The 27561-nt window shown below is 37.8% G+C and overlaps 1 protein-coding gene across 4 annotated transcripts in view; it reads right to left on the bottom strand.

Annotated features, from left to right (window-relative positions):
- The window catches only part of LYST (lysosomal trafficking regulator), an 88617-nt gene that overhangs the window by 35961 nt on the left and 25095 nt on the right, over nt 1–27561 (bottom strand). For all 4 annotated transcript variants that reach the window (XM_026793826.2, XM_074537502.1, XM_014267439.3 and 1 more), the window contains exons 3-20: nt 27275–27473; nt 26298–26388; nt 22197–24273; nt 18958–19990; nt 17887–18048; nt 17121–17277; nt 14543–14769; nt 13742–13808; nt 12842–12951; nt 11385–11805; nt 10204–10348; nt 9267–9440; nt 7631–7791; nt 6054–6244; nt 4247–4492; nt 2495–2668; nt 2088–2237; nt 1333–1470 (exon numbers count right to left, since the gene is read on the bottom strand). In XM_026793826.2, coding sequence (XP_026649627.2) covers nt 1333–1470; nt 2088–2237; nt 2495–2668; nt 4247–4492; nt 6054–6244; nt 7631–7791; nt 9267–9440; nt 10204–10348; nt 11385–11805; nt 12842–12951; nt 13742–13808; nt 14543–14769; nt 17121–17277; nt 17887–18048; nt 18958–19990; nt 22197–24273; nt 26298–26388; nt 27275–27466 — 5916 coding nt within the window. In that variant the 5' untranslated portion in view covers nt 27467–27473. The remainder of the gene's footprint in view (nt 1–1332; nt 1471–2087; nt 2238–2494; nt 2669–4246; nt 4493–6053; nt 6245–7630; nt 7792–9266; nt 9441–10203; nt 10349–11384; nt 11806–12841; nt 12952–13741; nt 13809–14542; nt 14770–17120; nt 17278–17886; nt 18049–18957; nt 19991–22196; nt 24274–26297; nt 26389–27274; nt 27474–27561) is intronic.

The following is a 27561-nucleotide window of genomic DNA, read 5'->3' on the forward strand; positions in this document are numbered from 1 at the left end:
CATCTGTATTTCCACTTCAGTAGCCATTTTTATATTTGAGATTAATTTATTATTATATTGATAATTTCAGCTTAATCAAGCATTTTATATAGTTCAACAACAGCTACCTGAAAAAAATTATTAAAATAATATGGATTTTAGAACAAAACTGGAAGAAACTTGTGGGAAACTCTGCCAAAAGGTGAGCATGGTGGTTATCTTCTTTCTTTCCAACTTCTCTAAATTTACCTCCTTTTTTGATTCACAAACACGTTAACTGAGACTGCTATGAGAAAAGATTAAATGAAGCTAATTTAAGTAAGTCTTTCCAAAGAAAATGGCTTATATAGTTTCACCTTCATTCCATCAGTCCCCACAAAATTGCCAAATCATTTACCAATGTGAGTGGTTTTTTAATCAAGAAAAAACTTTTCCCTAATATGCAAAATTATTTTTGCATTCTCCTGTAATGCAAAATTACAGGAGAAATATTACTAAACGTTCTGTATCTAGGAATTTGCACTAATATACAATTTGAGAAGTTAACTAACAAGTTCCAAAAGTAGGGAACACCATATAAAAATGAAGAAACTAAAAATTTACAGATACTAACATGAAGAAAATATTTTTGTAAAAAAATCATTAAAGGAAGAAAAACCCCAATAAAAAATTTTATGTGCCGAAATGAGAAACTCAGAGTAAAAAAGAATGTAAGGTAGAAAATAAGAGTACAGGAAAAGGTGATTACTTCTTTTCACAAATGGATCCATGTACTATGAGCAGGAAACCATTTCAAACTCATGTTCTTAACAAGTGTCTATCAAAGGACTGAAGCATTTCTCTGAAGTCCTTCCTGGCATAGCTATTTCCATGCCAGGGAGGAAGCTACTACTGTACCAAAATTTTGAGATGAGTGCTCAGACTGAGCACAGCAGTCAGGCTGCCCCATTAGGTGTGAGGAGATACAGCACAGACAGCTTCACTACCTGCAGAGTATCTGGCTTTCAGTAACAAAGACAAGAACGAGCAAGAGACATCTCAGGTACTTCTGTATAAAAGGGACAGTTCATTTCAGCTCCTGGTATACGGCTGTGCAAGCAACCAGAGCCTAGATACCCAAATCACACCAGATGGCTCCAGCTCTTGTTCCTCCTGCCCAGCAGCAAACGGAGCACCCAGTAGGGAACTGAACCAGTTTACAGCAACAATACCTGTACAAGATGGAAGTAGTCTGGAAGCACAGAGGACAGTCTACTCAACTTTTGCTACAGAATTTAGTCTCTTCTACCCCACCCTCCCCAAATAAAAACGAGTATTTGCCAAGCACAAAGTAGGATTTTAGAGTGGAAGTACCTGCAGGACCTGACAAGTTAACAGGAAATGATGGACCACTTGAGCTTTCAATAGCTGTTTAATGTTAAACATCTGTTGGTGATGGTTAGCTCTGATAAGGATTTCTAGAGCTGCTAACAGGGTTTCCCAAACACCTTGCTGAAAAACAAAAAACAGGAACGAGCTTCAAAAATATATTTGTGAGTCTACATACTGAGGGAGAAAAAAACCAAAAACAAACACAAAGTCAAGTTAGTCTTACACCTAAGATGATGACTAAATGAGTGCAAATGGTCAGGTCAGAGCAAGTTAGAAACTAATCAGTAAAGTCATGCTTGTACAAAATTCAGCATGTTTTAATGATTAAGCTACAAAAAAAAATTACTTGTCTAAAATTAGTTCTGTACTTTATTAGCTATATTAACCCTAAACAGTTATTTACAACAGTTTAACTCCAAGAGAAAACAGGTCCTCCTTAGTTTTTCCACAAAAAATGTATCAATTCAAATAACAAATCATATGCATACAGCACATTCACAGAATTTAACACTCTAAGGCTACCTCCATCATTAATCATAGGAGACTGATATTACTAACAGCTATTCAAAGAAAACAAGGAAAATTAATTTTAGAAAATCATAGTAATTAACTAACTACAACTACTCTTCATTTACTAACATGTAACTGGAGAGATTAATTTCAGACATGACAGTACTTTATTCTTTTTAAAATACTGACTTTTAGATCTGAAGTATTTCCAAAGTTAAAGTATTTACCTTTGCTTTGGACCATATCTTCCAGTCAAGCAGCAGCTTTTCTAGCAACTGGACATCTTGAATAACTGCAGTAGAATCTGAGTCAAGCTGGAATTGCCCATTTTCATTTACATAGAGAATCTCATCACTGCAGCATCCTTCAAGAAGAGTCTTAAAGAGGGGGGAATTTTTTTTTAGAGTATCAAAACAAAGCATTACAATTGTTCCATCCCATTTATAAAAATTAAAATATTTAAAGAGACAGCATACTCTTTATAGGGAAAACATCTACCTGGTCAACACTAGTCTTGCTTCAAATCATTGTTCTGCCTTTGTAAAAGCAGTGTCAAATGTATAATTAAAACCTCAGAGGTTTCTAGATTTGGCCTAATATTGAACAAAATATAAGGTTTAGAAGAAGACTTTACCTTCAGCATGCAAAATCCAACAATGCATTTTGGTTTGATCAACACCCGACGAATCATAGAATAACCATTACAGTTGTCCATCTCCTGTATTCTCTGTTGATTGTATTTTGTTAAAGACAGTATAAGTTGCAGTGCTAAAGCTTGAGTGTCTTCACAGCTGCTAATCTCTACTACCTGAGGAAAAGGCAAATTTAGTAAGACAGTTTAAGTGGGAAACATCTAGACAAAAACTTTGTTGCACTCCTAAGTAACTTAATCCATAAATAACTATTTATGGATTAAATCTCTTCTAAAGCATTTGAGATTATGTACATAACCTCCATTTTTTCTGTGTGTACATTGAGATATTATACTTGAAGTGATAATTTCTACTGTGCTAAATTATGATCTGCTAAGGAAATACAAGTCCCATTACAAGAATCCCTTTCAAAGAAAAAAATCTGTTCTAAATAAATTTTAAGTAGAAGGTACTTGCCATACTACAAAGTCACAAGGTTGTGAAATACATGAGCCACGAATAAAAATCAACTATTTGCCCTGAAAAAAGTATGTTTTGAAGTGCTTAAGCGATGAAAAAAGGTTCCTGAAGTTCTGGACTAAGTCTAGCTGTAAATGTCTAACATTGAAGTTTTATTTTATCCATAAAGAGACCAGTGATTTTATAGATGAAGACCATGAATCCTTTCCCCCACTTTGCTTTCTACAATTCTTGAATCCCAAAAGCAACTAGTATTTTTACCAAAAATATACAAGAATGAAATCTCACATTAATTTCAGGGATTTCAGATCCTATAGGTTCTCTTGACATGTACCTGTTAATTCTGCTGCACTGACACATTTATACATCTGGATTATAAAACCTGTATTGTCTCACAGCTGATCTATTGTTTGCTTGCCTTACTGATGCAAACAGTCTTCAGCAGAATCTATAGCAGACACTCAGCACAAATTTACATAATCAAATAACATGGATTAGGATTTTCACCTCAGAGCTCACTATCAGCGCAGAAATTCCAACAGCCAGTGTCTTTATAGCCATTATCTAATGTGCATTTGTTACTACCCTCACAATATCTGTCAGAGCAATATGAGAGGTATATAAATCAGCCAAGTCTTAGGCCTACAGTAGTATTTTCAATTAACTGTAGTACTTCAGAGACTGCTAGCACGAATATTGCCCTCTCCATGTACAGATCACAGTTAAGCAGTAACTAAGTTAAGGCATTACAATTTTTCAAATAGCCATTTTTCTTAGCATAAGCCTTTGAAGACAGGTGAACAGTTATCACCAAAAAGCTCTCACTATTCACTAAAAAAAAAAATAAAGCTTTGCACACCATGTCATTTCATATTTATTCATGCTTGCATTGTGAATATCCTGTGGTTAGAGATATGCAATGAATTTCTCAAAATGAGAGAAAAAATATAATCAGTTCTAAAGCATCCCTAAAGATAATCTCTTTTGATATTTAAAAGCCCCATTTCTAAATCATAATATATCTCCATCTTACATACTGGCAATATTATAAAAGCCATAATACAGCAGAATTATAATTACATTTCCAGTTTAAGACAACCTGCATGATGCAGTCTTATGTTGCAGGTATTTTCCACAATTTTTCTTCAACAGAAAAGCATCACATGCAGAATAGAGCAAGGCAGCTAGAATAATGTGATTTTCTACACAAGATACAAGGAAAATTTTATATGAGAAAACACATACACAACACCCTACTCCTCCAGCCCCCTTACCCTAGCAAAGAGGAAAACAAATGCACCAGTGCCTCCAATTTCATGCAGTATGCTCTGAAGAGTTTTATATTCAACTGGCTGAAGTGCTTTTAGGTGATGAGAGTCCAACGCATTGCTCTGAACTTCTTTCAAACTGAAAGGTCTCTGAGAAGGTACAGTTTTCACTTGACCTTTCAGCCTAATGACAGGCTCGTATATGGTGTACTGACCAGGGCAGCTTGTGGTATAAACAACAGCAAGACTCTCCTGAAAAGAAAGGAATTGAATTTTTTTCTAGAAATTGAACACAACCCCCCCCCCCATCCCCCCACCCAAGGACACAAAAAGCCAAACACAAAAGTCACCTAGCAGCAAGTAGTAACAACTTTGGCTGTTCATTTCTACTTTACCATTAACATGCACTGAGCTTGCATGTGGATGCATGTACACTAAAATGCAGCAGGATTCCCAAATCTTAGCAAATGTATGCAATAGCTAAAGCAGAGAAAATTAAGAAAACACTGAGAAATTTCACCAAGGATCCCCCTCTCGTCACCTTAAGAATTACATAATTGTTTTGCATAAAAAACAAAGTTACTCACAAATTTAAAATAAAATGAGCATATCGAGGTATTGAGTAGAGACTTTCCTTTTCTAAAACGGCAAGTTCAAAATATTGGTGTTTTTTAAAATCTTCTCCAGCTTTTTGTTTTAATTCTGTTCTTTAATCAGTTTTGTCATTAGAGAAACTCAACACAAGTTTCATTAATGAAGAGACTTAAACCAAAAACAAAGCTCCTATGGAAAGTCGCTAACTTTTTTTCACAGAAATGTAAAATGATCTTTTTTGGAAGGTTATTTAAAATAGAGAAATAATTTCATTTAAGGAGCTTGCACTCTATGCAAAAGTGCAAAGATCCATTTATCACTTGAGCACATGGTTCTTCCCTCTGCCTATCTCCTTAAGGCAAAATAAGCTTATAAGTTGCATGATTGATTTGTTAAGCTCTCATCCAATTCATTTCTTCTTAACCCACTCAAAGTTTAGTACCATTGTCTACAGGGAACACATCCAGGCAGAATGAGCCTTTGCCTACAGCTACAAAATGAAATCAGAAAAATCCCTCTAGTGGGAACAATTCATACAGGAAGAATTACTAGTGTATGAATTCCCAGAATATAGCAGGCTTCACTGATAAGCAAGTTTTATTTTATTGTTCTGCCAGCAATAAGTATATTTACACCTGCATCTGACAGGGCTGTTTCAGGCAGGAAGGATGAGAAAAGCAGTATCTCTCAGCTGGAAAATGACTTTTCAGCCAAACGTGATGCAAACTTAATTCCGCCAAAACCTTCAAGGAATTTGGATTAATTCTTTTGCTGCCTTAAAAGCCAGATAAATCCTCATTTCTCCTCTGCTCTCAGTTTTAATCTTAAAAGGTTAATTTAGCATTCCTTGGCTACTTTTGCAGTAATGGAAGGAGGAACTATGTATCCATCCTAAAGCTTTTGGAGGCACTTGTTTATCCACTATGATTTAATGTGCATGAATTAATGATTTAATGGGTGTGCTTTAAATTAGTTATAGATGCTGGAACATCTAGAAATTTTCAGAACTCAACCTAAAGCAAGATGAAATGGTCACCCTGTGTGGAGGTCAGCTCCCATTAAAATAAGTAGGAAGAGCCCCACAATGATCTTAATGAGAAGAGGATTTGATAATCTCTGTTTTGATCAAATTAAGCACTTTGGGAAACAATAGGAAACACATTCTCACTTTCTTAATCAGTTCTAAAAGATTAAGGAGCATTTTGAAGTAGAAACTTACAATTAGAGGCCCAACATCCACTTCCTTTTTTGTCATGAAGAGCTCCCTAATTTGTTCACATTGTAGAATCTCTTTACTTATGTACTTTGAGTAGTCAGTCAATGATTTGCCATATTTACAAGGCATTACAGATGTGAAGTCTGGGCCACATGTGTATAAGTAAAATGCTTCCTCTGGTCCAATATTTGCACCTAAAATCCAGAAAATACTCTGTTAATTCTTTACTATACAATAAAGCAAAATTCATACATTGGCTAATAGGATCAGAGACTTTACAAGGACAGTCACCAACTGGATTTTTTAGGCTCTGATGATAAAACAATCAGTGCAGCCTAATGACTGCTATTAGCTACAGTAGATCAGTAACTTCTGACGCATCACAGGCCAGATTAATTCAGTGGCAAAGGCAACTGAAACCAAGTCAGGAAAACTACCTGCATGAACTGAAGATCAACATCTCTCAATAATTTCACTTTTTAGAATTAAAAAGTCATCTATCCAAGCCTCCTCAAAGCTTTCAAAGCATAGCAAGTTTACAGATAGCAACAAAATGCTGCATTGTCTTGGAGACTTGGGCAGTGACTGAGCAGGATGCAACAACAACAGCTCACTACAACTGACAGAAGGAAAAAAAACCCATAGGAAGTAGGAGACCAAATGAACCTTCCTCTCCTTTCTGGGCAGCACATCTTGGGTCATCCGTGACCTGAGAACACAGACTCAAAAGAAGCATCCAGAAGGACTCAGGTCTGATGTGTGGGTGCATGACAACTGTACAGCAGCAAATCCAGGGCTCTCTGGATACACCAGTTATGCAGGTGGCAGGCAGGTGGCAACCAGACCATGTAGATTCTACAGGTTACATTTTATGACAAGTTTCTCACCTATGGCCCACAAATGCACATCTGCACACACAGGACCTGCATGCATCAGACATCCTGGGCAAACTGATCTCACTTGTGGAGCAGTCCTGACTGGGCCACATGATCTGAAATGCCAGGTGACAAAGCAGCAGGGTTCCAGCCTTCAGCATTAAGCAAACACCCAGAAGTACTAGATAAGACTTCCCAAGGAAGGAGGAGAATTATACATCTAGGAAATCTCTAAAGTATCACTACAAGTTCCAGAAATAAGCTTGCTTAACTCAGAGCATTCAGTGATTCAGATTTTGTTAGCTTTTTAATATGCTTAATGCAATTTAAAGCTAGCAGGTTAGCAGCAGGTAAGTGAAATCAATGTTCCAGGTAAGAGTCTGAGTGCTTTAAGAAAAAAAAATAGAGCAAATATCACAGTCTCTCTGTCCCCTACCCCAAGGTATTATTTTAAAAAATTATAAGAAATTTGCCAATTATGCCACTAAACAGAAAGCAAGAGAATATGGCAGAAGGACACATTAGGATGTCTCCAATACTGAACATTTGCTTACATTCTCCCTGATATATTATGCTGCTAAAGGGCGTATTGTTGTTTTTACTGTAAAAATTTGGCATGTTAAAAACGACATTAAAATAAGCAATTGGTTTTGGAGGGGAAAGAGGAAATGAACACTTATTCAAGGAAAAAGCATACAAAAGTACCATTAAATAGAAGCAGATTTCCAAGATCCCATCTACCCGACAATCGAAGCAGATCTTCTTGGGATGATGTGCAATGGCCAATCATGCAAAATGTTTTGTTGCTGTCAGATGATAAGCTTGTTTTCCTTGGTAGTGCAAAATCTAAATTAATCTCACATTGCCTAAAAATACATATAAACAAACAAGTTGAAATATTAAGAACTGATCAAAATTGCTATCTAAGATATTCAGCTGAGGTTTAAAATTCACTTTAAACCTCAGCTGAATTCAGTAGGTGAGAAGCCATGCTGTCATCAACAATAAATTACTGAAGTCCTCTTCACCTTCCAGGCAGCTTAAAACTCAGTAACATAAGATATATGCATTCCAATATTGCACAGAACAGATGAATTGAGTCCCAGCTAAAGTTGCCATGAAATCAAGTTTTCCTAGCTCTGAAATACCTTCCTTCTTTCCTCTGACCTCAAAGAGGAAACGGTATGTAACACTCTACACACTTCTAAAATACCACAATTTTTCAATCATTTCTACTATTCCTAACAAGTCAAAGTCCTTTGAGCATGCTAATGTGTTTTCCAGCATGCATGGTGTTTTCCATGAGCATGCATGGTGTTTTCCAGCCTTTCCTTTCCCAAAGGCAGGAAAGCACCACGTTGAGGATTTGCTTGGAGCAGGAAACATTGTCAGAACTGGTGAGCTGCACAGCCACAGGCAATAAGCCTGATGCTTTCAGAAAGCATCCAATTAACTTCACGTGCCTTTACTTAAACAGACTGACTGGACTGTAAAGGTCATTCAAAGCTTCCTGAAAGAGCCTAACTATTAGCAAACTAGCAACTAAATCTATGTATAGAGAGGCCTCAACAACTACTCATGGGGAGAACACTGTAGTATTTTTAGCTTTCCCCTATATCTCCATATTTGTACTTCATTGAATAGCAGCATGCAAAGACTTAACATAGCCTTCAAAGACTGGACTTTAGGAAGAAAGGCTAAAGACTGTGATATTTAATAAATTCCAATTTCTCTAACCAGTGAATAATTCATGCAAGCACAGACTCACTCAAGTAGTACCAGGTACTCACTCACACTAGTATCAGTTACCTCATTTTGGAGCATGGACCTCAACTTAGCAGTGGAAGTAGGACTTGTCACCATCAGTTCTTGTCTGAAATACTTTTTTATCTTCTTCCCTATTCATTTTTCTCAGTGGAAAAAAGTGACTGCCTTTTCACCTACTCCTCTTAATTCCTACTTCCAACAGTATTGCCTGACTTACACCTCCTTAATTTGGATTCAACCAAATACATTATACCTACTGCTAACTTTATGCCATGGCTTATTTTGGATCTTACAATCTTGTAGTACTTGCCTCTTTCACTTATTTGTGATGAAGAAAAACTAATGTCTGCACAGGCCCATGGTATAAACTGACAATTCTCAAAGCAATCCATGAATATTCTGGATATCTAATATTCTAAAGAATTCCTAACAGTGTAACATACTCCCTCTCCTATCCTACTAGAAGATTACTCAACTTTAACTACAGCTTGCACCAAAATAATGCAATGTTTTCTTAATAGAAAATATCTTTAAAAGAAGATAAATATCTAGGTACAACTAATGTGTTCTTTACCTCTGACCAGAAACCCACAACAAAAGCTTTCCATGGAAATTTTTCTTGCCTTCTGGCTTCTGCAGGTATTTTAATGCCAAATGCTGCCACCTGCCTACAAGGAAAACATTCCCTGGAGATTCAGCCTGTGCCAGCAGACCAGCTTTCATCTCATCATTTGGATCCATGCACATACTATGTAAACAACAAAAAAAGAAAAAATGAGAGTGTGTGTTTGCATATTTTCATTTTAAGCCCAAATCTGCACATTTTGACATCAGTTAATTTGAGATTGTGTTCCTCAACTTTGACAGGTAATTTTTTTGATCACAGTTCTATTTTTAGAGTACTCAACATAAGGTAGGGAAATCATCACAACTCTTTCACCTTTATTATTTAACTTGTCTGCATAAATCTGCTTACATTTAAGATAAAAATATCTTTATTTTCAAGAAAAGTTGAACTCAATTTTTGAAAAAATGCAGGTGCTTTGAACATGGAAATAAAGTGTTCTAAAATTGCGGTTTTAGACACATTTCAAGGATACTTAAGGATTATTTACGAGAACTAAATTACTGCTGAAATGTGCTCAGAAGATTAAAACAGACCGTCCCAAGTAACTATTACACAGCAGCAATTTTCACAGCTGAGGTGTGAAAACCTACAGCTGCAAAAATCTTTTCCATCATCTCACATTTATTGTGTTATTTCACTAGAACTCGAATTGCTACTTTGTGGGCAGTTATTTATAAATGACTACATGAAACATGCAAGACCAGAGCTTAACAGTTGAAGCTGATAAACCTATAGATCTGTATCCAACACACTTACTTGATGTGTGCAAATGTCTCTACTATAAAATGAGTTCTCTACTCTCCATCAGTACTCTCTGCAAGTTGCTACTACAGGTAACAACACAATATATCTACAGGACTGCTCCTGGACTAATAGACCATACCGAAAAATGAATGCTCCAGTGTTCAAGTCTGCCCAAACTTGTATCATCAGAGCTTTGGAACCCAGTGAAATGATGTGAATACAGCCATCTTCAACAAGTTTGTCTCCCAGGGTTACATATTCCATTCCTACAGACTTTGTTTCTTCTAGAAATATAAACATGTTGCAATTACAACATAATACAACAACAATGCCTTTCACAGCATGTATCAAGTGTGAAAAGAAACTGGCTTTTGTTTGGGTGAGGTGGTTTGGTTTCCTCAAGTGGGTTGACTAATAAGCTTGATTCTCTTTAGACACCTAGGTCTCAAACAAAAATACAGGAACTTAACACTAACTCAGCACTTTATATGTTTGTAACATAAATCCACTGAGCTGAATACACTCTAACAATGATGCTTTTGACATATCAGATTCCATTCCTATGTTGAACTCTCAGTGTGCACCAAGAAATCTTCAGATTTTTCTTCACAAATCATCCTACCCTTCAAGCATGATCAGTATTCTTATTTTACCAAGCACAAGCACAGACCTAACAAAAGCAACTCTAGTGATTTTCAAGGTTCAGGGTTGGGTTTTCCCTCCTTCTATTTAAATACAAGAAGAAGGAAAAAAGAGTAAAGGTATTCCAAGTGTTGTGAAGGAACACATTTTAAATAAGGAATTATCCCTTTACAAATTATAATCCAAAAGATTCTGCTTAGAACAGCTTGAGAGCAGTTGAGTCCCTACAAAAGTATAAACAGAAAATTATTTTACATCTGTTGGTATTTACATGGTGCACACACAAGGAAAGTTAAGAGGAGTTATACTGAGGCAGCCTGAGGCTTGATCATCAATACATGAAATCAAATAAACTCGAGCAGCTGTTTTCTATAACTACAGCTGCAGCATTTATTATTTTCCTCATAACATGAAGTAGCATAAATGTTACTGAACTCACAAATTCAATGAGAATACTACATTTCTAAGGAAGCAGGCATTAATCTAATTCAAGGGGTGGAAATGTTGCACCTCTAAGTATGTGGTACAGTAGTCATAAAAAAATATCAGAAATACTACCACTGCTGTTCAATACCGATCATAAAATTTCAAACTTTTGTATACAGTACATAGATTGGAATACTTGTAACTAGAATCCTTCAGTGCTACCTAAATAAAAACAAAATACTATATGCTCACCTGTGCTGTCAAAACTGTTCTCTCTTACAGCTATGAGTCTGCTTCTCCTCTTGACTTTTCTCCCCTTTTCTGTTGTATTTTCTGCTTCATGAGCATACTCCAGACGAAACCACAGGGAGACACTGAAGCCATCAGACATGTGTGGCCAACAATTTTGCCCAACTAAAGGTAAGTGAATTGGGGCTACATGCCAAGAAGAAAGTAGCTGGTGACTCAAGTTTTCACCATCTGCCTCTTTTTTACTCTGTGACAATTTTGCTCTTTTTAGTAGTCCACCACTTTTATTGTTGCAAGTGCCAGCACATTTTTGTGAGGAATTGCTCAAATTTGTGCCATTCAGCAAAGGAAAGGCAAGGTATTGTAATGGATTCATATAAATATTAGTGTCTACAATCTTCAATACACCCTTGAGTAGTATCTCCTAGAAGAAATAAAACAAATAAATGAGAAGAAAAAATAAACTGTTTACATCATGTAGTCAAGTATCATGCAAGTAAATAGAAGCCTACTCCTCATTTAAACCTGGACTCATGTTTTGCCAAGAGAAGTGAGTTTGTATATCCAAACCTAAACACACTGGCAAAGCATCAGGTAGCAACTTCAACAGACAGTGGGCCAACAAAGCTTTGGGGATTTAGTCTGGGCAGATCAGACTTCAAGTTACCCTGCTTAGGAATCAGCTGAAATACAGCAGGTGGTCATTGCACAACCTTATCTCACTCCTGTTACGTGCATAAAAAGGTATCACCTTTTACCCTGTGTTTTAAGGTTGGTTAAGAAAGCACACACAGACCATGACTTTGTTACTGCATAACCAGTAAAAAAACCAGCTAAGCCCTTAAGTCAAAAAGTTTCTCTTGTTATGTGGCAGATAATTACACGCCACCATTGAAAATTTGACTTGTGACTCTTTTGTTTGGTTTGGTATTATTTCACACAGCCCAGTAATTTTTTTTCCTTTCTTCCACTTGTATTTTTCTACAGACTCTCACAGAAACCAACAGAGTTATTTCAGCAGTATATCCCACACAAGCAGTAGATTCCAGCATCCCACCAACCAACTTAGGACACTGAAAGTAATTCCTGCTGCTAAAGCATTCTCCAAATAGTGAGATGCCTCATAACTTTAAAGAAATTGCTTCTAATTTTACAGTATTATTGTTCTGTCATCCATAACCACAATGTCAGTCTCCTTGAGAAGATGCTTGGTTTCTTGTGCTGAAGAGAGTTCCCAGGACCACCACACCGTTCAAAACCTTTCTCTTCTCACTTCCTCTTTCCTTTTCCAGTTTTGAGGAGGAACTATTTCTACAACCAAATTTTATTGGCTCCAATCAGTTCAAACATTGCTGCGCATCTCCTTATTTCCCCAAATTATTGGGCACAAAAGGATTTTCTTTTTGCTTCATTTTTCTCATTAGACCTCTGAATTTTGCTACGTGTTACTCCCTACATACCGTACAAGGTGTCTTCTCCAAAAATATCCTCAGGAGAAGAGTCAGCTCTTCTGAACAAGTTTGTGAACTCATCAAGGAAACCAGCAGATCTACCAGCACCATCTGACATGCTAAAAATAAGGAGACAATAATATTCTTGAAACGGATTTTTTTAAGTTTAAAAGACTCATATTCTATACTATTATGAGGAAAGATCAATTTCTAATTGAAAGTGTTTTTCAAAACCATTTCAGATTGAGGAACCAATAAAAATTACAAGATGAATTCTAAAGAGATCCAACAGTACTTCCTGACACTATAATTCAGAATTTTATTGAATCAATCAGCGCTATGCTAAATTTTGTCCCAGGTCTGCAAAATAGAGTGAAAGTCTGAGAACCAAGTGTCTGCCTGGCAAAGGCTCTGCCCACAAAGCCACCATGGATCCAAGTCCTGGGATGGGTTTACATCACCTCCTGTTGTGAAGCACCCTCAATATATGAAACTACCTTACGGCAAACATTTCATCTGCTTCCACATTCTTGGATTAGCTAGCTACTTTCCAGTTAGAAATAAAACTCAAGGCATTATCAAGATCTGGGTTACAAAGAAATTGGAAATATAGGCTTACATTGTGATGGAATGAGAATTCATCAGCTGCTATTTTTTCCCAGCAGCATTTAACACTGTCACACCAGTGTTTATGGTTTCAATTGTCATTTTCACATCTGCCAGTATTTCTTTATTTCCACTAACTCAGAAAAAACCCTATATTTACACTAAACTTTCTTGCAAGTTAAAAAAGCAGCTGCATAAATTCACATGCCAATGAATTTCCTTTGTCAATTTTGCATTTGCACCGTTTGTGTATACATTAGATTTTAAAAACCAATATTTAAGTTACTTGGACCTTTAACTCACCATGAAAACTAGATTCTGTTTGTGTCAATATATTCAGAAATCCTCCCAAAAGGTGTTTAACAGCTCCCTGTACAAAAGAATAGGTAAAATGAATATCTGAAGAATATCCCCCAGCTCAAAGGACTAAGAAATAAATTCTTGTAATCAATTCCTGCCTGCTATTGATTTTAATGATAATTAAGATTATTTGAAATTATGGACTGTTTTTATATTTGCCAATGAACAATCTTTTGTGTTCTGTACAGTTCAGTTGCAGAAGAGAGACTTTGAATGTCAAATCATTAACTTTTGCACGAAGAGTACTCATTTTAGTTGTTAAAAAAGGCAACTGAAAGAAACTCCAAAGGATCATGAGGGCATGACTATTTGCACAACTTCTAATACAAAGTTATGAAGAAAAAAAGCATGGAATATTTTTCAGGTGCATGATTCATGGTTTCTAAAAGTACATGTTCAATAAAAAGTTGAGAATGCTTACATATACATACATACAAGCAGATATCTGCCCTTTTTTCCTTAAGGCCCTGACAATCATAAAATCTATCTGTAGGGATTGAACAGTCTTGATAAAAGAAAGACACCTGAAAAACTCAAAAGCTTTGTAGGACAGATACCTTTTAATAAATTACTTAGCTCCTGGTAACTTAAATGCAATGCAGTTGACAATATCAGTCATTTACACTGTTTCACATCTTATAAAATCCCATGAAAAGTGAGACTATTCAAGATCACTCTATTAGGTATGATAAAATTAAAAATACACAACCGCTAAACAGCCGCCTCTGTGAATAACATTTTTACCTGTTCTATAAGAACAATGGCATTCCTCTCCTTCTGATTGATGATATTCAGGCAGCTTTGGAATACATGAGCAAGCACATCTAAACTTGCATTACCAGCTGAGAGTAAGTTTAATTCTAACATGCAAATTTCAGGATACATTAATTCTCCTTGATTGATGTTTTCAGCCAGGCCATTAAAGTAACCCGAAGCACCAGTACATCCTGGTTCCACCTTTGTGTCTGCTCCTAAAAAGAAACAACATGTGTCTCACTGAAACTTACTCAGCTGAATACAGTTGGCATATTTAAGCAGAACTTCCAAGGACATATCTCCAACCTTCTCATAGGTACAAAACAAAAATAATCACTAGGTTATAAGCAATTTTCAGAGATAAGCATAGTTTTATATTCCACTTCAGATTTTTCTATTTTCCTGCCAACACAGAAGGGCAAGGATGCAGTTTCTCCCATTACATAGTCTTAAACTATCTGGCTTCATTTCCTGGGAACTGGACACATACAGAAATGGCAAAATATGCAGTTCATGAAACACAACAGTAATTCATTGCAACAGAGCCCCAAGCTTCTACACAAACTTCGAGCTTCCCAAGAAAAGAGACAAATTTATATAATTTCATATTAAAAGGCTGTATGAAGCAATTTGTTATTTAACTCTGAAATGCACATGACAGAATAGCTGCATGATAATCAAAGAAAAAACCCCAAACATGAAAGCCTCCCCATTACATTTTGGAGAGACTTTAAAATGCATTATTTAAAATTATTTGGTACAGACACATGTTACATGCAAGTATATCATGGAAGTTTTTCAGATTAACTTTTTAATTCAGAAATGCTTTTAAAATATTATAAATCTATTGATACAGCCTAGTCACACAGGTAGACAGCAGCAGTTTGATGCAGTTCTATGAAAGGCTGTGGCTGCTCATACTGCACCTCATACCAGAACATAAGCACCCAGCTGTGCTCAGCACAAAGGAAAAAAAATTAAAGCAAATTCATGTTTAAAATTAATTACACAAACAGAATACAGCAAGATACGTGCACATCAATTGTTTAGAATAATGAGATGTGCTGTATAACAAGGGGGCTATCAAGTCAAATGAAGCATGTGATTGGGAAAAGCCAAATAGTGCTTGACAAACCTGATTGCCTTCCACAAGCCAGAAACCTGCTGGGTTGATATGCAATGAGCAGTGGATGTCTATCTGGATTTCTCCAAGGCTTTCCAAAGTTTCCCACAGGCTCCTCCCAGATAAACTGATGCATTAGGGCAGAGACAAGGGGTCTGTGCAGTGGCTGGGCACTGACTTACCAGAGTGGGTGGTAAATCCTTTTTCAACTGGACAAATGAGGTCCAAACTGTCACAAGTGGGGTCCCCAGGGATTGATACTGGGCCCAGTGGTGTTCAATATCTTCATGAGTGATCTGGGTGGTGGGATCAATCCACCCTGATGGAGTTTGCCAATGATACCAAACTGAGTGGGGAAGTGTGCACTTGGGAAGGCAGAGCCATCCTGCAGGAAGGCCTGGACAGGCTGTAAGAGTGGGCTAACAGGAGCTTTATGAAGTTCAGCAAGGACAAATGTAATGTTCACATGGGAAAATAGAACCCAGGAGTGCAGCACAGACTGGGATCTGCCTGGCTGGAGAGCTGGGGTCCAGTGGGCAGCAAGCTCAGCATGAGGGAACATGTGCTGCTGTGGCAAGGAAAGCCAGTGGGATGCTGGGCTGCATCAACAAGGACATCATCCACAGGGATAAAAAACCTTTATCCTGCTCTATGCAGTGCTTGTCAGGCCACATCTGGATTGCTGTGTTCGGTTATGTCCCCACTATACAAAAAAGACAGGAGGGAAGGTTGAGAGAACTGGGCTTTGCTCAGCCTTGAGAAAAGGCAGCTTAGAGGATTTCTTATCACCATTTAAAAGCTGTCTACAAAGAAGGTAGACTCCGTTTTTACAAGAAGTCACATGGACAAAGCAAAGGGTAACAGGTACATGTTACTTCTGGGGAAATTCCACATAGACACAATGAGAAAGTTTTCCCTAATGACAAATCAGACACTGGAAAATATCTCCCCAGAGAAGTGGCACATTGGGTACTTTAGATTCAGATGAACAAGGTACCAGGCTACCTTGTCTAGATTGTGCTTTTGTGAAAAAAGGCTGGACCAGATGATCCTTGGGGTCCCTTTCAATCTAGTATTCTATAACACAATTAGACTATTTAATTTTCGCCAGACAGTTACAATCCTAAAGAAAAAAATTTGAGCACTGATTTTCAAAAAAACTACTGGTGCATATCTCTGGAGTTTCTAGATCACAATAATATGCTTGAGCAACATGACTTTAGAGCAAGAGTCACATATACCAAAACAACCAAGACAGAACAATTTCTGTAACACTCAGTAAGAATACTTGTCTCTCCATTTGTAACTCCATCCTACTGGAAGTAAAATTTAATTATTTCTATCTATTAAAAGTGCTTGCGCTGTTTTGGTACATCTCAAAAGACAAACAAGCTTTGCTATATCAAAAACACAGCTTTGTATATTCAGAAAGTTCCCATTTACCTTCATTCTTGGTTTCACTATCATCAGGATTACTTTCACTATCTGCTTCATATCCTTCCTCTTCAGCAAAAAGCTTAAGACTACAGCATTGTGATTCTTCAGTTTCTTCAGAAATTTCTCCAGGTTGTGACACAGGCTCCTTCTCAATGTAATGGGTCTGTACAATACAACCAAATGGACTGCCATTGGTCAGAAAAAATATCTTTGGATCAGAAAAGCAAATAATTCAGAACTGTCCAAATGCCTATTTTCTCTAAGCCCACTGGGGAAAGAAACAAATTAATCATACACTTCCAAGAAACCTGAGATATGTTAGAAATACTTCATTATCTTGTAAAAAAACTGAATCTGCAAAGAGGGATTTTTCTTACTAACTACCTGATCAATGTTTTAGGAAGCAGAATTAAAAGTGTTTCTAAATCACTATCACCATCAGCATGCACCTTGACATTCACTCAAAGGTGAAGAGGTGAAGATGTCTACAGCCACTAAGGTCACTCAACATTCCCATTTGAAGCCCTTCCTTTAAGAGTTCATCACACTGTTGTGAGATGAAAAAGCATGACTCATTTCTGAGCAGCAATTGTGGGGACCATATCAATAAACAGCATTCCACTTTGGTACAAGAAGCAGAGATTTCATCTTCAACTGTCACAATAATCAAATACACCTAAACATTTCCTACCAGGATTAAAAAGACCCAGAGAACAAATCTGAGAAAATCTTGTATTATTCAGAATGAGACTGTTTAGCTGGTGTTTCATACCTTTTCAATTTTTTCTTCAGGATTATCCAGATCAGCAGAAAAAGTGCCCAGCGCAACACGAAGCAGTGAATCAAAGAGAGGCTTTGCCAAGTCCGTTTCTATCACTTTTGACTGAGCAAGCTGCTCTCTTATTTCAAGTAAGATATCATCCACACAAGTATTCTGTGTTTTGGGGGAGAAAAACATTTTGATTTGTGTTACTATTTCAAGCTAAAAGAAATACTCTAGCTCTTTCATTTAGGAGTTTCTCCTTTGACCTACACTAATCTGACTTCTCATCTAAAACCACCAGATTTCATCCAGTCTCTTGAAATAAAGATTCATCCTATATGTCATGACAGATTTAATTGGAACCTGCGCACCGAAAAAATCTGGCAAAATACTGCTATCTAAAATTTGCAGGTGAAAGTGCTGTTTCAAAAATAAACATTTTTGAAACAGCTTCAGGTATGCTGTGCATTCAAACCACATCACATTACTAACAGTTGACAGAGTGTGACATGTCCAAGATCATAAAAACAGTGAATGTTCAAGACAGAACTCCAGTTTCCGGGTCTTTCCTGCACTTAATACCTCCTGCTTTGCAATAAATTGTCAAGTAAAATTCAAGACAGTAATTAAACATTAAAGAAAAGTGAAGGTGTCTTTTGTAAATTAACAACTTCTTGTGGAATACTGAATCATTCCACCTTTAAGGCTTAAGAAATAATTTTTTCAGGTGTCCTTTCAGTATCTGTGCCCTTCAGTAGTTTTTTCTCAAGCACCACACTCTGCTCAGAGCCATCCTCAAAAAACAACATGAATCACTAGGTACAGTGGTCACATCTTGCCTACGCAGCTTTCCTGCAGCATCCCTTTCACACACATTCTCCATTGAATACTCTTTCTGAAAAGAGTACTACTCAAGCAGACCACTAAGCTCATTATTTAGCTGTACACTTTCAGTACTATACAAAAAATGGTACCATAAAAACCATAAAGTTTTTACCTCCCTAGAAGAACTTTTCACTAAACTACTGTTACAATAATATGAAACAAATAGGAGCAAAGGAAGGTGAAGTTGCACAGTACCTGGTGAAACATCTCCACCTCTGTCTTCTGCTGCATGGTGCTTGCACTGTGTAGGCAGATGGTCAGCAGAGCTTCTAGAAGCCTGATACCCTGGAGTGCCCACTCAGTCTCTTCTCTTGCAGAAGTCCTTACCCCTTCAAGATTGGCAACTGAAGTACCCAAAGCATGTTCCACACTCCCAGGGCTGTCACAGGAGCCAGAGTCAGGCACCAGCTGCTCAGCACCAGCAGGACTGCCAGAACTATCAAGCTCCAACTGCGTCACCTCTCTGCTTTTAGCCAGCTGAACAGAGTCATCCTTGCTGAGGAGCTCAGTTCGAGGACTCCCATGTGAACTTCTGCTGCTTTCACTCAATACTCTCCCTCTCTTCTCTTGCTCCTTTTCCTCATTTTTTGCAAGTTTCTGAATTATCAGGATTAGTAATCTCTGGCACGCTTCAAAGCCTCCAAGTCTATGGAACTGTCTCTGGAAAACTGAACTATACAGATAGATGCAACGACACATGGACCAAATATCTGCAGCCCTATGAATATGTTCCAGAGAGGGCAAAGCAAGGCTTTCCAGGGACAGATATGGTAATTTGTGGCCTAATGGCTCACTGGCTGTACTATCATATCCTGATGTATCTTCACACTCATTAGCTGAATCCAGATCACCATCTGCTTCTTTACTTATACATAAAAAAGCAACACAGAGGAACAGGTTTATTGTGTTGACATGAATGTCTTGGCTGACAAACTTTTTCTTTTTTGGGTAAGCCTCCTTCAAGCCAGCATAAAACTTGCTCAGGCTTTGAGGAACTTCTGAAACAGCATGCTGGCTACAAAGAGAAGTGGGCAAGTCAGACATAGATTCCTTCTGTTCACTGTTCAGGCCTTCCACTTCTGGTGTTGCTTGGTCTTCCTGCTGATCATCAAGGCAGAGTATCAAGGTCTCTAACACCTTCAAAGAATGGCTTCTTAATGTATCTAAGTAATTTAACTCAATCATTTGATTCACTCCATTACAACTCAGAAACAAGTCTCTAATTATTCTGCAAAATAAAGCATAAGAAAGTTACTTTATAAAGCACCCAAAACCTCATGTAAGTCAGCAATTGCTATAAATTACTGTAAACTAAAGAGAAAAGGAACTTGTCTGCAGCACTCTAGGATCCTAACTCAGCATTGTCCAGCTTGTAGTGGAAAACTGAACTTTTTTGTGAGATATAATGTAGAAATATCTCCCTCTAAAATGCAGACCACAAAAATATATGATGCTCAAAACACTAAAGGTGGTTAATTAACTCTATTTATGACATTCACTCTTTAGTGGTATTTCCTTGCCCAAATTTTTTATTAGCAATTGAAGCTATTTCTCTGTTTGGTGATTTCACCAGAAAGCAGTGATTCCTTCTCAAATGAACTTGATGACACATTCGTAGCTGTCTACTAGCTGCATGGATGATGAATGTCAAATAAATTCTGGAATGCCTTTCAAGCATAAGTTTTTGTGCAATTGTTATGTCAGCATGTCCGATATCAAAAAACTTTGCATATATTTGCTTCCAAGTCTATTTTTTCCTTCTTCTACTCTCCAAGTATTATATTAAGCTCATACAAAATTTAGGAAGGAACTGTGAGGTTTTTAGTATGCTATATTTGCTTGTAGACATCCACCTTACTTACCTCCCATCCCCTTCCCACAGGACCAGATTTACTCTGATCAAGTTACTCTAGAATGAAATGGATCATTTACTTATTTATTCCCACCTTTAAGCTAGTGAAAAAAAAAGGACGTTTTAAACTTCATCTAAACTTTATTTCTCTTGACTCTTTGCCAGTAAGTACACTTTTAAAAATTAATAGCTTCTGATACAGGTTAGGTTAGAAGTTAAAACAGTATTAGATAATCCCTTTACATAAACTGGAGTACTAATCTACTTTTTGTCTTGGATAAACCCACTAACTTGACTTCAGGACTCCAAGAGAAATAAAATCAATCGTTCCTGGACAAAACCACACATTCATATTCTGAAAAAAGTTCCATACATTTATTAAACAATTATTTAATCAATCTAACAATAAATAAAAAGTATCTATTGTATGCCTTGGGAGAACGTTTGTGCCTTTTTTGTGTTTTGGGGTTGTTTTGGCTCCTGTTCGTAAACTGTGCTTAAATGAACAGGATATTCTAAGTTAAAAAACAGTTATTACAGGAAAAGTAAACATCAAGCCTTATTTTTGAAAGGTGGTTTCTATAGTGACCATTCTAGAAGGAAAAAGGAAACAGATCAGAAAACTATATATTCTAATTCCCACAGAAAAATGACATATCAATCTGTTAAACATTCCTGACTAATTTTAGAACAAAGAACAAGAAAGCAGAGAGCATGTCACACTGGACAAAGATTTTATTTGTTGCTACAGATTTTGGCTTGTAAAGACCATAATTCATGAGCAGAGAGCCCTCACTTCCTATAGTTTATGAATGTAGGCTTGTATCCTGTTACTCAAACATTTATCTTGTTGCCACCTGCAACAGGCAAACACCACCTACAGTCCAAATAAAACTTACATTCCAATCAGTAACAAATGCACAAAGCTCTGTACCTTGTAGTGTGTTGTAATGTCCTGTTTTAGACTTACGGGTCCCGGGTCCCTTCCTGGGTGTGCCTATACGCCTCTCCCTTCCCCCTCGCCCCCTTGCTGAGTGAGTCCTGTCAATCAGTTTTAACATTCCAACAAGGCGTCATGCGGTTGGGCAAGTTCAAAGGATGCCCCTCAGGCCTGGGGGTCATTGGCCTGTCCAGGTGTCCCTCGTCCCTTGAGACCCCGCCCCTCCCCACCTGGTTGGTGGCTCACCTGTCCCCTCCCCTCCCCTCCCCCTGAGCTTAAAAGGTGAGTCCAGCCATGTGCTTGGGATTCTGTTGGAGTTCTTCCCAAGATTCAGACATCTGCAACCATGGAATAAACCACTGGATATAACCCTCTGGCAGAATCCCTCCTTTGTCCTTACCTTCGCCTGAAGCCTCTTCCTAAGGTAAACGGAGTCCCTAACAAGCCTGGACTTGTTTAGTGCCCAGGTGAAACCATCAGCAAGCTAAAGGTGTCTCTGGGTGATACACCACAGAAGCCGCCTTCAGCCTAGCAGCGAGGGTCGGACTGGCCCAGGCACAATCTAACTGGTAATATTGGGATTCTTATTCCAATAGTACCTAATTAGCATGTTTCCCAATAATAAACAGAAAATCAACCAACCTGGATTTTAGCAACAGAGGGAGCATCTGCAAATAAACCTGAAGCACTTCAGAAGGCAAATCCTGGCTATGGTAACTGCACATGAGTTTATCAGCTGTACTCAGTCCAAGCTGCTGCTGAGCATGGCAAGCTAGCTCCACTCCTCTCTGCAGCACGGGATTATAGATACAGTTATACAGTTTCCACTGGAGCACTACATTTCCCTTCTGAATTAAGTGGCAAATATGGCTTGCAATCTGTGCGCCACGTAGTTTGTCTTCTTCAAAAATGATGTCCTGATAAGCCTCCAGTGCATGCCATCTCAACAACATATCTTCAGATCCAGTGCTAGGCAGAATTCCCTGAACTCTGCAAGAGGAACTAGATGTGGGACTGGCATCACTGGAGCTGCCCTGCAAGGCATCTTCCAGCTGAGCGAGCTGATCACAGTCAACAGTACATATATTGCATGATGCCTGTATAATTTTTGGAGAGACTTCTGCTCCACCCAGTTGATCCAATATAAATTTGTTAAGGATGTTCAGTATGTGCTGTTGAAAATTTTTTAATATTGGCAACTTGGAAGCATGGAGCAACGGGACAATCACAGACTTTGGGTCCATACAACAACATATTCCTACATTATGTACACCTGAGAGAATCTCAGAACAGGTACTGCTCAAAGAAACTTTCTGCAACAAGTGCAAACACTGGTGTGCACAAACAGCAATGCAACAGCATCTCTCAGGATAATCAACTTCTCCATCAGCAGTTTCAAAAGGATTTTTGGAAGCTTGGTTTTTAAAAGCAGATACAGAGAGTCCAGAGAGATCTCTGTGGTGATTCATGAAGTGAGAATACTCACATCGTCTGTGCCGCTTTCTTGTACACATTGATTGATGAAGCTGCTCTGATTTCACTTTTTTGACAGTGCTGATTATTTTCATGATGCTGTTGATCAGGGCTTTCAGATGCTCTGAGGCTTCCCCAGGTACTCCCTCATTCTTCATACACAGCCACTCCATTTGAAGCACCGTTACTTCAAACAGCTTAAATCCCTGCTGCTGTATGAACTCATGAACCAGATCTATAGCTTGGCTAAAGTAGAATGGATTGGAGGCTGCACTTTGTAGGCAGCAGATCAAAATCTGCAAGACCCCTTCTATAGCCTCAGGTAAAAGCAAGGCTCTGTGACGATATCTAGAAAATATATAGTCCTCCTGAACCAGCTGCTGTAGTGTTTTCTTGTATCCTGGAGCAAAAGGGCCAGGCTGCTTTTCCAAGGAAATTCTGATTTTTAATGCTGCTTTAAGTAAGTCTGTTATATTTCTTCGTAAATTGTCAGGCATTGTTTCTGTATTGCTGACGTCTAAAGACATAAGATGGAGAATTGTTCGAAAGAGCATTCTCTGGATCAGAGCCACAGGTTCTTCCGTCCACCCTGCAGAAACTACTTCATTTTCTGAGTTACTACTTACATTACAGGAGTCCCCAAATCCTGATAAGAACTCTGTCAATGTGGGCACAACGCTCGCTGAAAGAGCAGAGCTGTGATTCAAAGCAATATCAAATTTGCACACTTTCTCTAGGAGAGACAGTAAGACATGGCATAAGTCAAAAGGAGAGTTATTCATGTTGCTCTCAGACGTTCCTGCAGCTGGCTCATTCAAAATTTCATGTGCTGGAACAACTCTGCTGGAACCTTCTAGATTGGGGGTGCCGGTATTAGAACCTGGTACCACTTTGGGAGGCTGGCAATCACTTCTACCCCCAGAGTAGCTGTCCCTAACAGAAGAGGTTAAAAAGGGCTGCAGTAACTGGGAGCGTCTGTGTTTTGTTATTACAGCAGTCTTTTCATCAGAATTGCCTTCGGAATCCGAGGTGGACAGCTGGGACCTCCTCGCATCGCGCACAGAGTAGCGGTGCGTGGTTTTGCGGAGACGGCCGCTTCTACGAGATCGCAGATTGAGTTTTGCAGAGGTCTGAAGAGATGAATGAGTGCTTCCATCTAAGTTTAGTTTTTCCTGAGTAGATTTCACAGAACTTGTATTACTCTCTTTGGTCAGGCATATGTCTACTCTAAAGGGTATATTAAAATCTATTGAAACAGAAAGACAACAAAGGAACATTAGAATATGCAAAGCATTTCCCCTTATTTTTTAGTTAAATACTTCCAGATTTAAAATACACAGCAAATTTGTATCTTAATAGGTCATGGTTTTGCATGCACCTGTATCAGACATCTTCAGTGTAAAACAGGCAGCAACAACTCACATTTAGGGCTGGTTATTTCTAAAGCCTAGAAAAATTATTTCATTTTCTATTTAGGGTTAAACACAAGTGTGCTAAAAGGTTTCCTAAAACTTTTTATTGGTACAACTATTCTCAAAAAACCATTCTCAAAAGAATATGTCGCCAAAGTAGGTGAAAGGACTTTTTGGTAAGCAAACTAAAGGGAGGAAAAGGTCTTTTTAACTTGATGCTCCATTGTCACTTTTTGCAACTCAGCTGGGTGTGTTAGCTCACAGCCCTCTTAGCATGCATGATGACATTACCAGTGTACTAGTAGTGTAGAAAACATATTTTTCTACTTATTATCAGTGCAAATATTCAAGTATACAGACCTCAGTCTTTTTACTTCAGCATTAATTATTCCAAATACAAGCAGCAGAAATAAAAGTATGGGATTTTAAAATAGTCAGGGACAAAAGAGAGACAGAAAGGAATAATGTTTAGGATCCTGAATATTTGTACAAAAGCCAAGGCAAAAACCCCAGCTTTCAAGTATGCAGTATAAAATTCAAATCTGAGTCAAAGGGCAAGCACATTTTGAAGAACAAAACAGAAGTACTACTGCTTCATTTCTACCAGTAAACTCCAATTAAACTATCGAAAAAGCAAGCAGAGAAACAACCGTGAATGTTCTTGGATTAAGTCCATTGTTATTTTTAAGAAGTGACAGACCTGTAACTGGATGCTTTGGGCAGTAAAATAGCTATCATAAAAGAACTTCAAGTATCCTCTACCCCATAAATTTATTATTTAAAAAAATGTCATACTTAACAACAACAGCCCCCACCACCACAAAGCCCCAGAAGCCCACATAATAGCTATAAACTTTATTTAAGCTGAAAGAAAAGATGCTTCCATGTACAAGCACGACTCTGCCATGCTGTTTAAAAAGTCATTGTTGTGATACTTAAGAAACTAACAATCTGCTTTGAAGGCGGGAAATTATCAGGAGTACTTTATCAAAGAAAGGATATTACCTGCACTGAAAGAAAAAAGCTGCCTAATACAGGGGAACTTACTTCAGTTGAAGAAAAACCCTGATTTAGTGCACAAGTGATACATCATGTTTACTCTTTCAGTGCTAAGAGAGGGTTATTTGTAGAAGTAAAAGCTGTGCATTATGTAGTGTATAAACCACAACATCTTAAAACCTATTTACACAACAGCATTTTAAACCAACCTGGAAAGGCCACTAAGCTGTCACAAAATAACCAAAACATTGCTTTAATTCCATCATGATTACAGGAGCACAAAAGAATGATGCATCTCAGCAAGCAGGAAAGCTTATTATATAAAACCTCTATGAAACTGACCCTTTAAAGATTCCAAGTCTACAAACATTAAGAAAAGCCTTCAATTTGGAGGAGTTGCAAATAGCAAAAAAAACCAAAAGCCCTGGAAGAGTTTTGGGTATGAGTCCTTAGAAACTCTCTCAAACAGTCAGGTAACTTCATTTACTTCATTCTCTTTGTTTGACTGTCTGGGAGGGAAAGAGTACATCTGACAAATATAAGAGCCCAAAAATCTGACTCAGATCACCGCCATTTCCTTGTTCAGTTTTTACACAGCAACAAAAGCATTGCCTTTCACATTGACCAAAAGCCTTTACATCCTCTGCACATTTTTTTGGCATTTTTAAAATTTAAATTTCCTGCAGATTCCACATCTTCATTTCATGTCAGAGGATACGTACTACAATAAACTACTCTTCAGCACAGAATCCTCAGCTCTGTAGTAAAACTTCAGAGTAGTAGTTTTACTACATTGCTCTGTAGTAAAACTACAAATCACTTCCTTTAAGTGTTGAATACTCTAAGTGATAAAACATACCTATTGCTTTTTCTTCCTGGACAGGGATTTTCCACACCAAGGGCAGAAGGGACAGGAGGAGGGTCAGAAGTTCTTCTCGACATGTCAGCTCCTATGTCAGGAAAAAAATAAAAGATCTTGTACTTTTAAAACACAGATTACCTTCTTTATTTTACCAAGCCATTCAGCATTCAGTTCCCTATGTCTTTTTTGCTATTTTAAGCACTGAAAAAACAGTATCATTGACTAGAGCCAGTCGGAAGGAATGATAAGTAATAATTATAGAACGATAGATAATAAAGATCCAAGATATTTCTTACACCTCTAAACTGTTTCTATACAAATGCTCACCTAATCCCCCTTGCAAAAAGAATTACTTAAAAAAGAAAATCAGAAAAGTCAAAAGCACAAAACAGTGATTTTAAGTCAACAGGAAGCCCCAGACAAGTTTGAAACTTTGTTCTAAAAATGTAACATCAAAAAAAAAATCAAAACCACAGAATAACCACCAAAAAACCTCCACTTCTAGTAGGATTGTAACATTCACATACCAAGAACTGCAGAGCAGGGAAGAACTGTAGAAAGCACAGAATTCAAGCACAATTGTTTTATGGAATGCTTTGCAGCACTATCAGAATGGTTTCACTCCTAAAGATCAGTAACTTTCAAACACAAAAAACCTGACTCAAGCATTTTGACATTTCACATGATTCTGGGACATGCAGCTGAAGTCTCCTTCCACTCAGCCTGCACTTGAGCTTCACACATGCCTTAGTCAAATATGAGCTGGCAAACAGGTCTATAATTATCTAGTTTCCCATTTTCTGCTCCTGCTGAAGGACAGAATGCAACTACAACATACCTTTTTGAATTTCTACTCTTCCCAATTAACTCACACACTCTCCACAAAAAGGAAAGAAAACCAGGACCAAGAACAGACAAATCCACACAGCCAAAGCTCAATACAAAAACTATAACCACTTCAGAGAAACAACTACCTGATCAATTATTGAGTTCAGAGTGGTAAGCAAAATAAACCCACGGCCTTGAACTAAGTATTGTCCCAGTGCTGCCATATGAGTTTCCTCTTCTTCATCCTCCTTGGCTTCTGTCCTTTGTACCACAGCATTGCACAGTCTGTTGACATCAGTCAAGAATTCCCGTGCCAGTGAGTTACTGGCACTGCTCATGTCTGAGCTGTAAGTAGAGGAAAGGACAGAAATTAACTCCATTAGAAAATACATTCCTTATAGACAAAAGACTGGGGGAAAAAGGGAAAGATACA

Source organism: Zonotrichia albicollis, chromosome 3 (assembly GCF_047830755.1).
Source record: "Zonotrichia albicollis isolate bZonAlb1 chromosome 3, bZonAlb1.hap1, whole genome shotgun sequence".
NCBI lineage: Eukaryota > Metazoa > Chordata > Aves > Passeriformes > Passerellidae > Zonotrichia > Zonotrichia albicollis.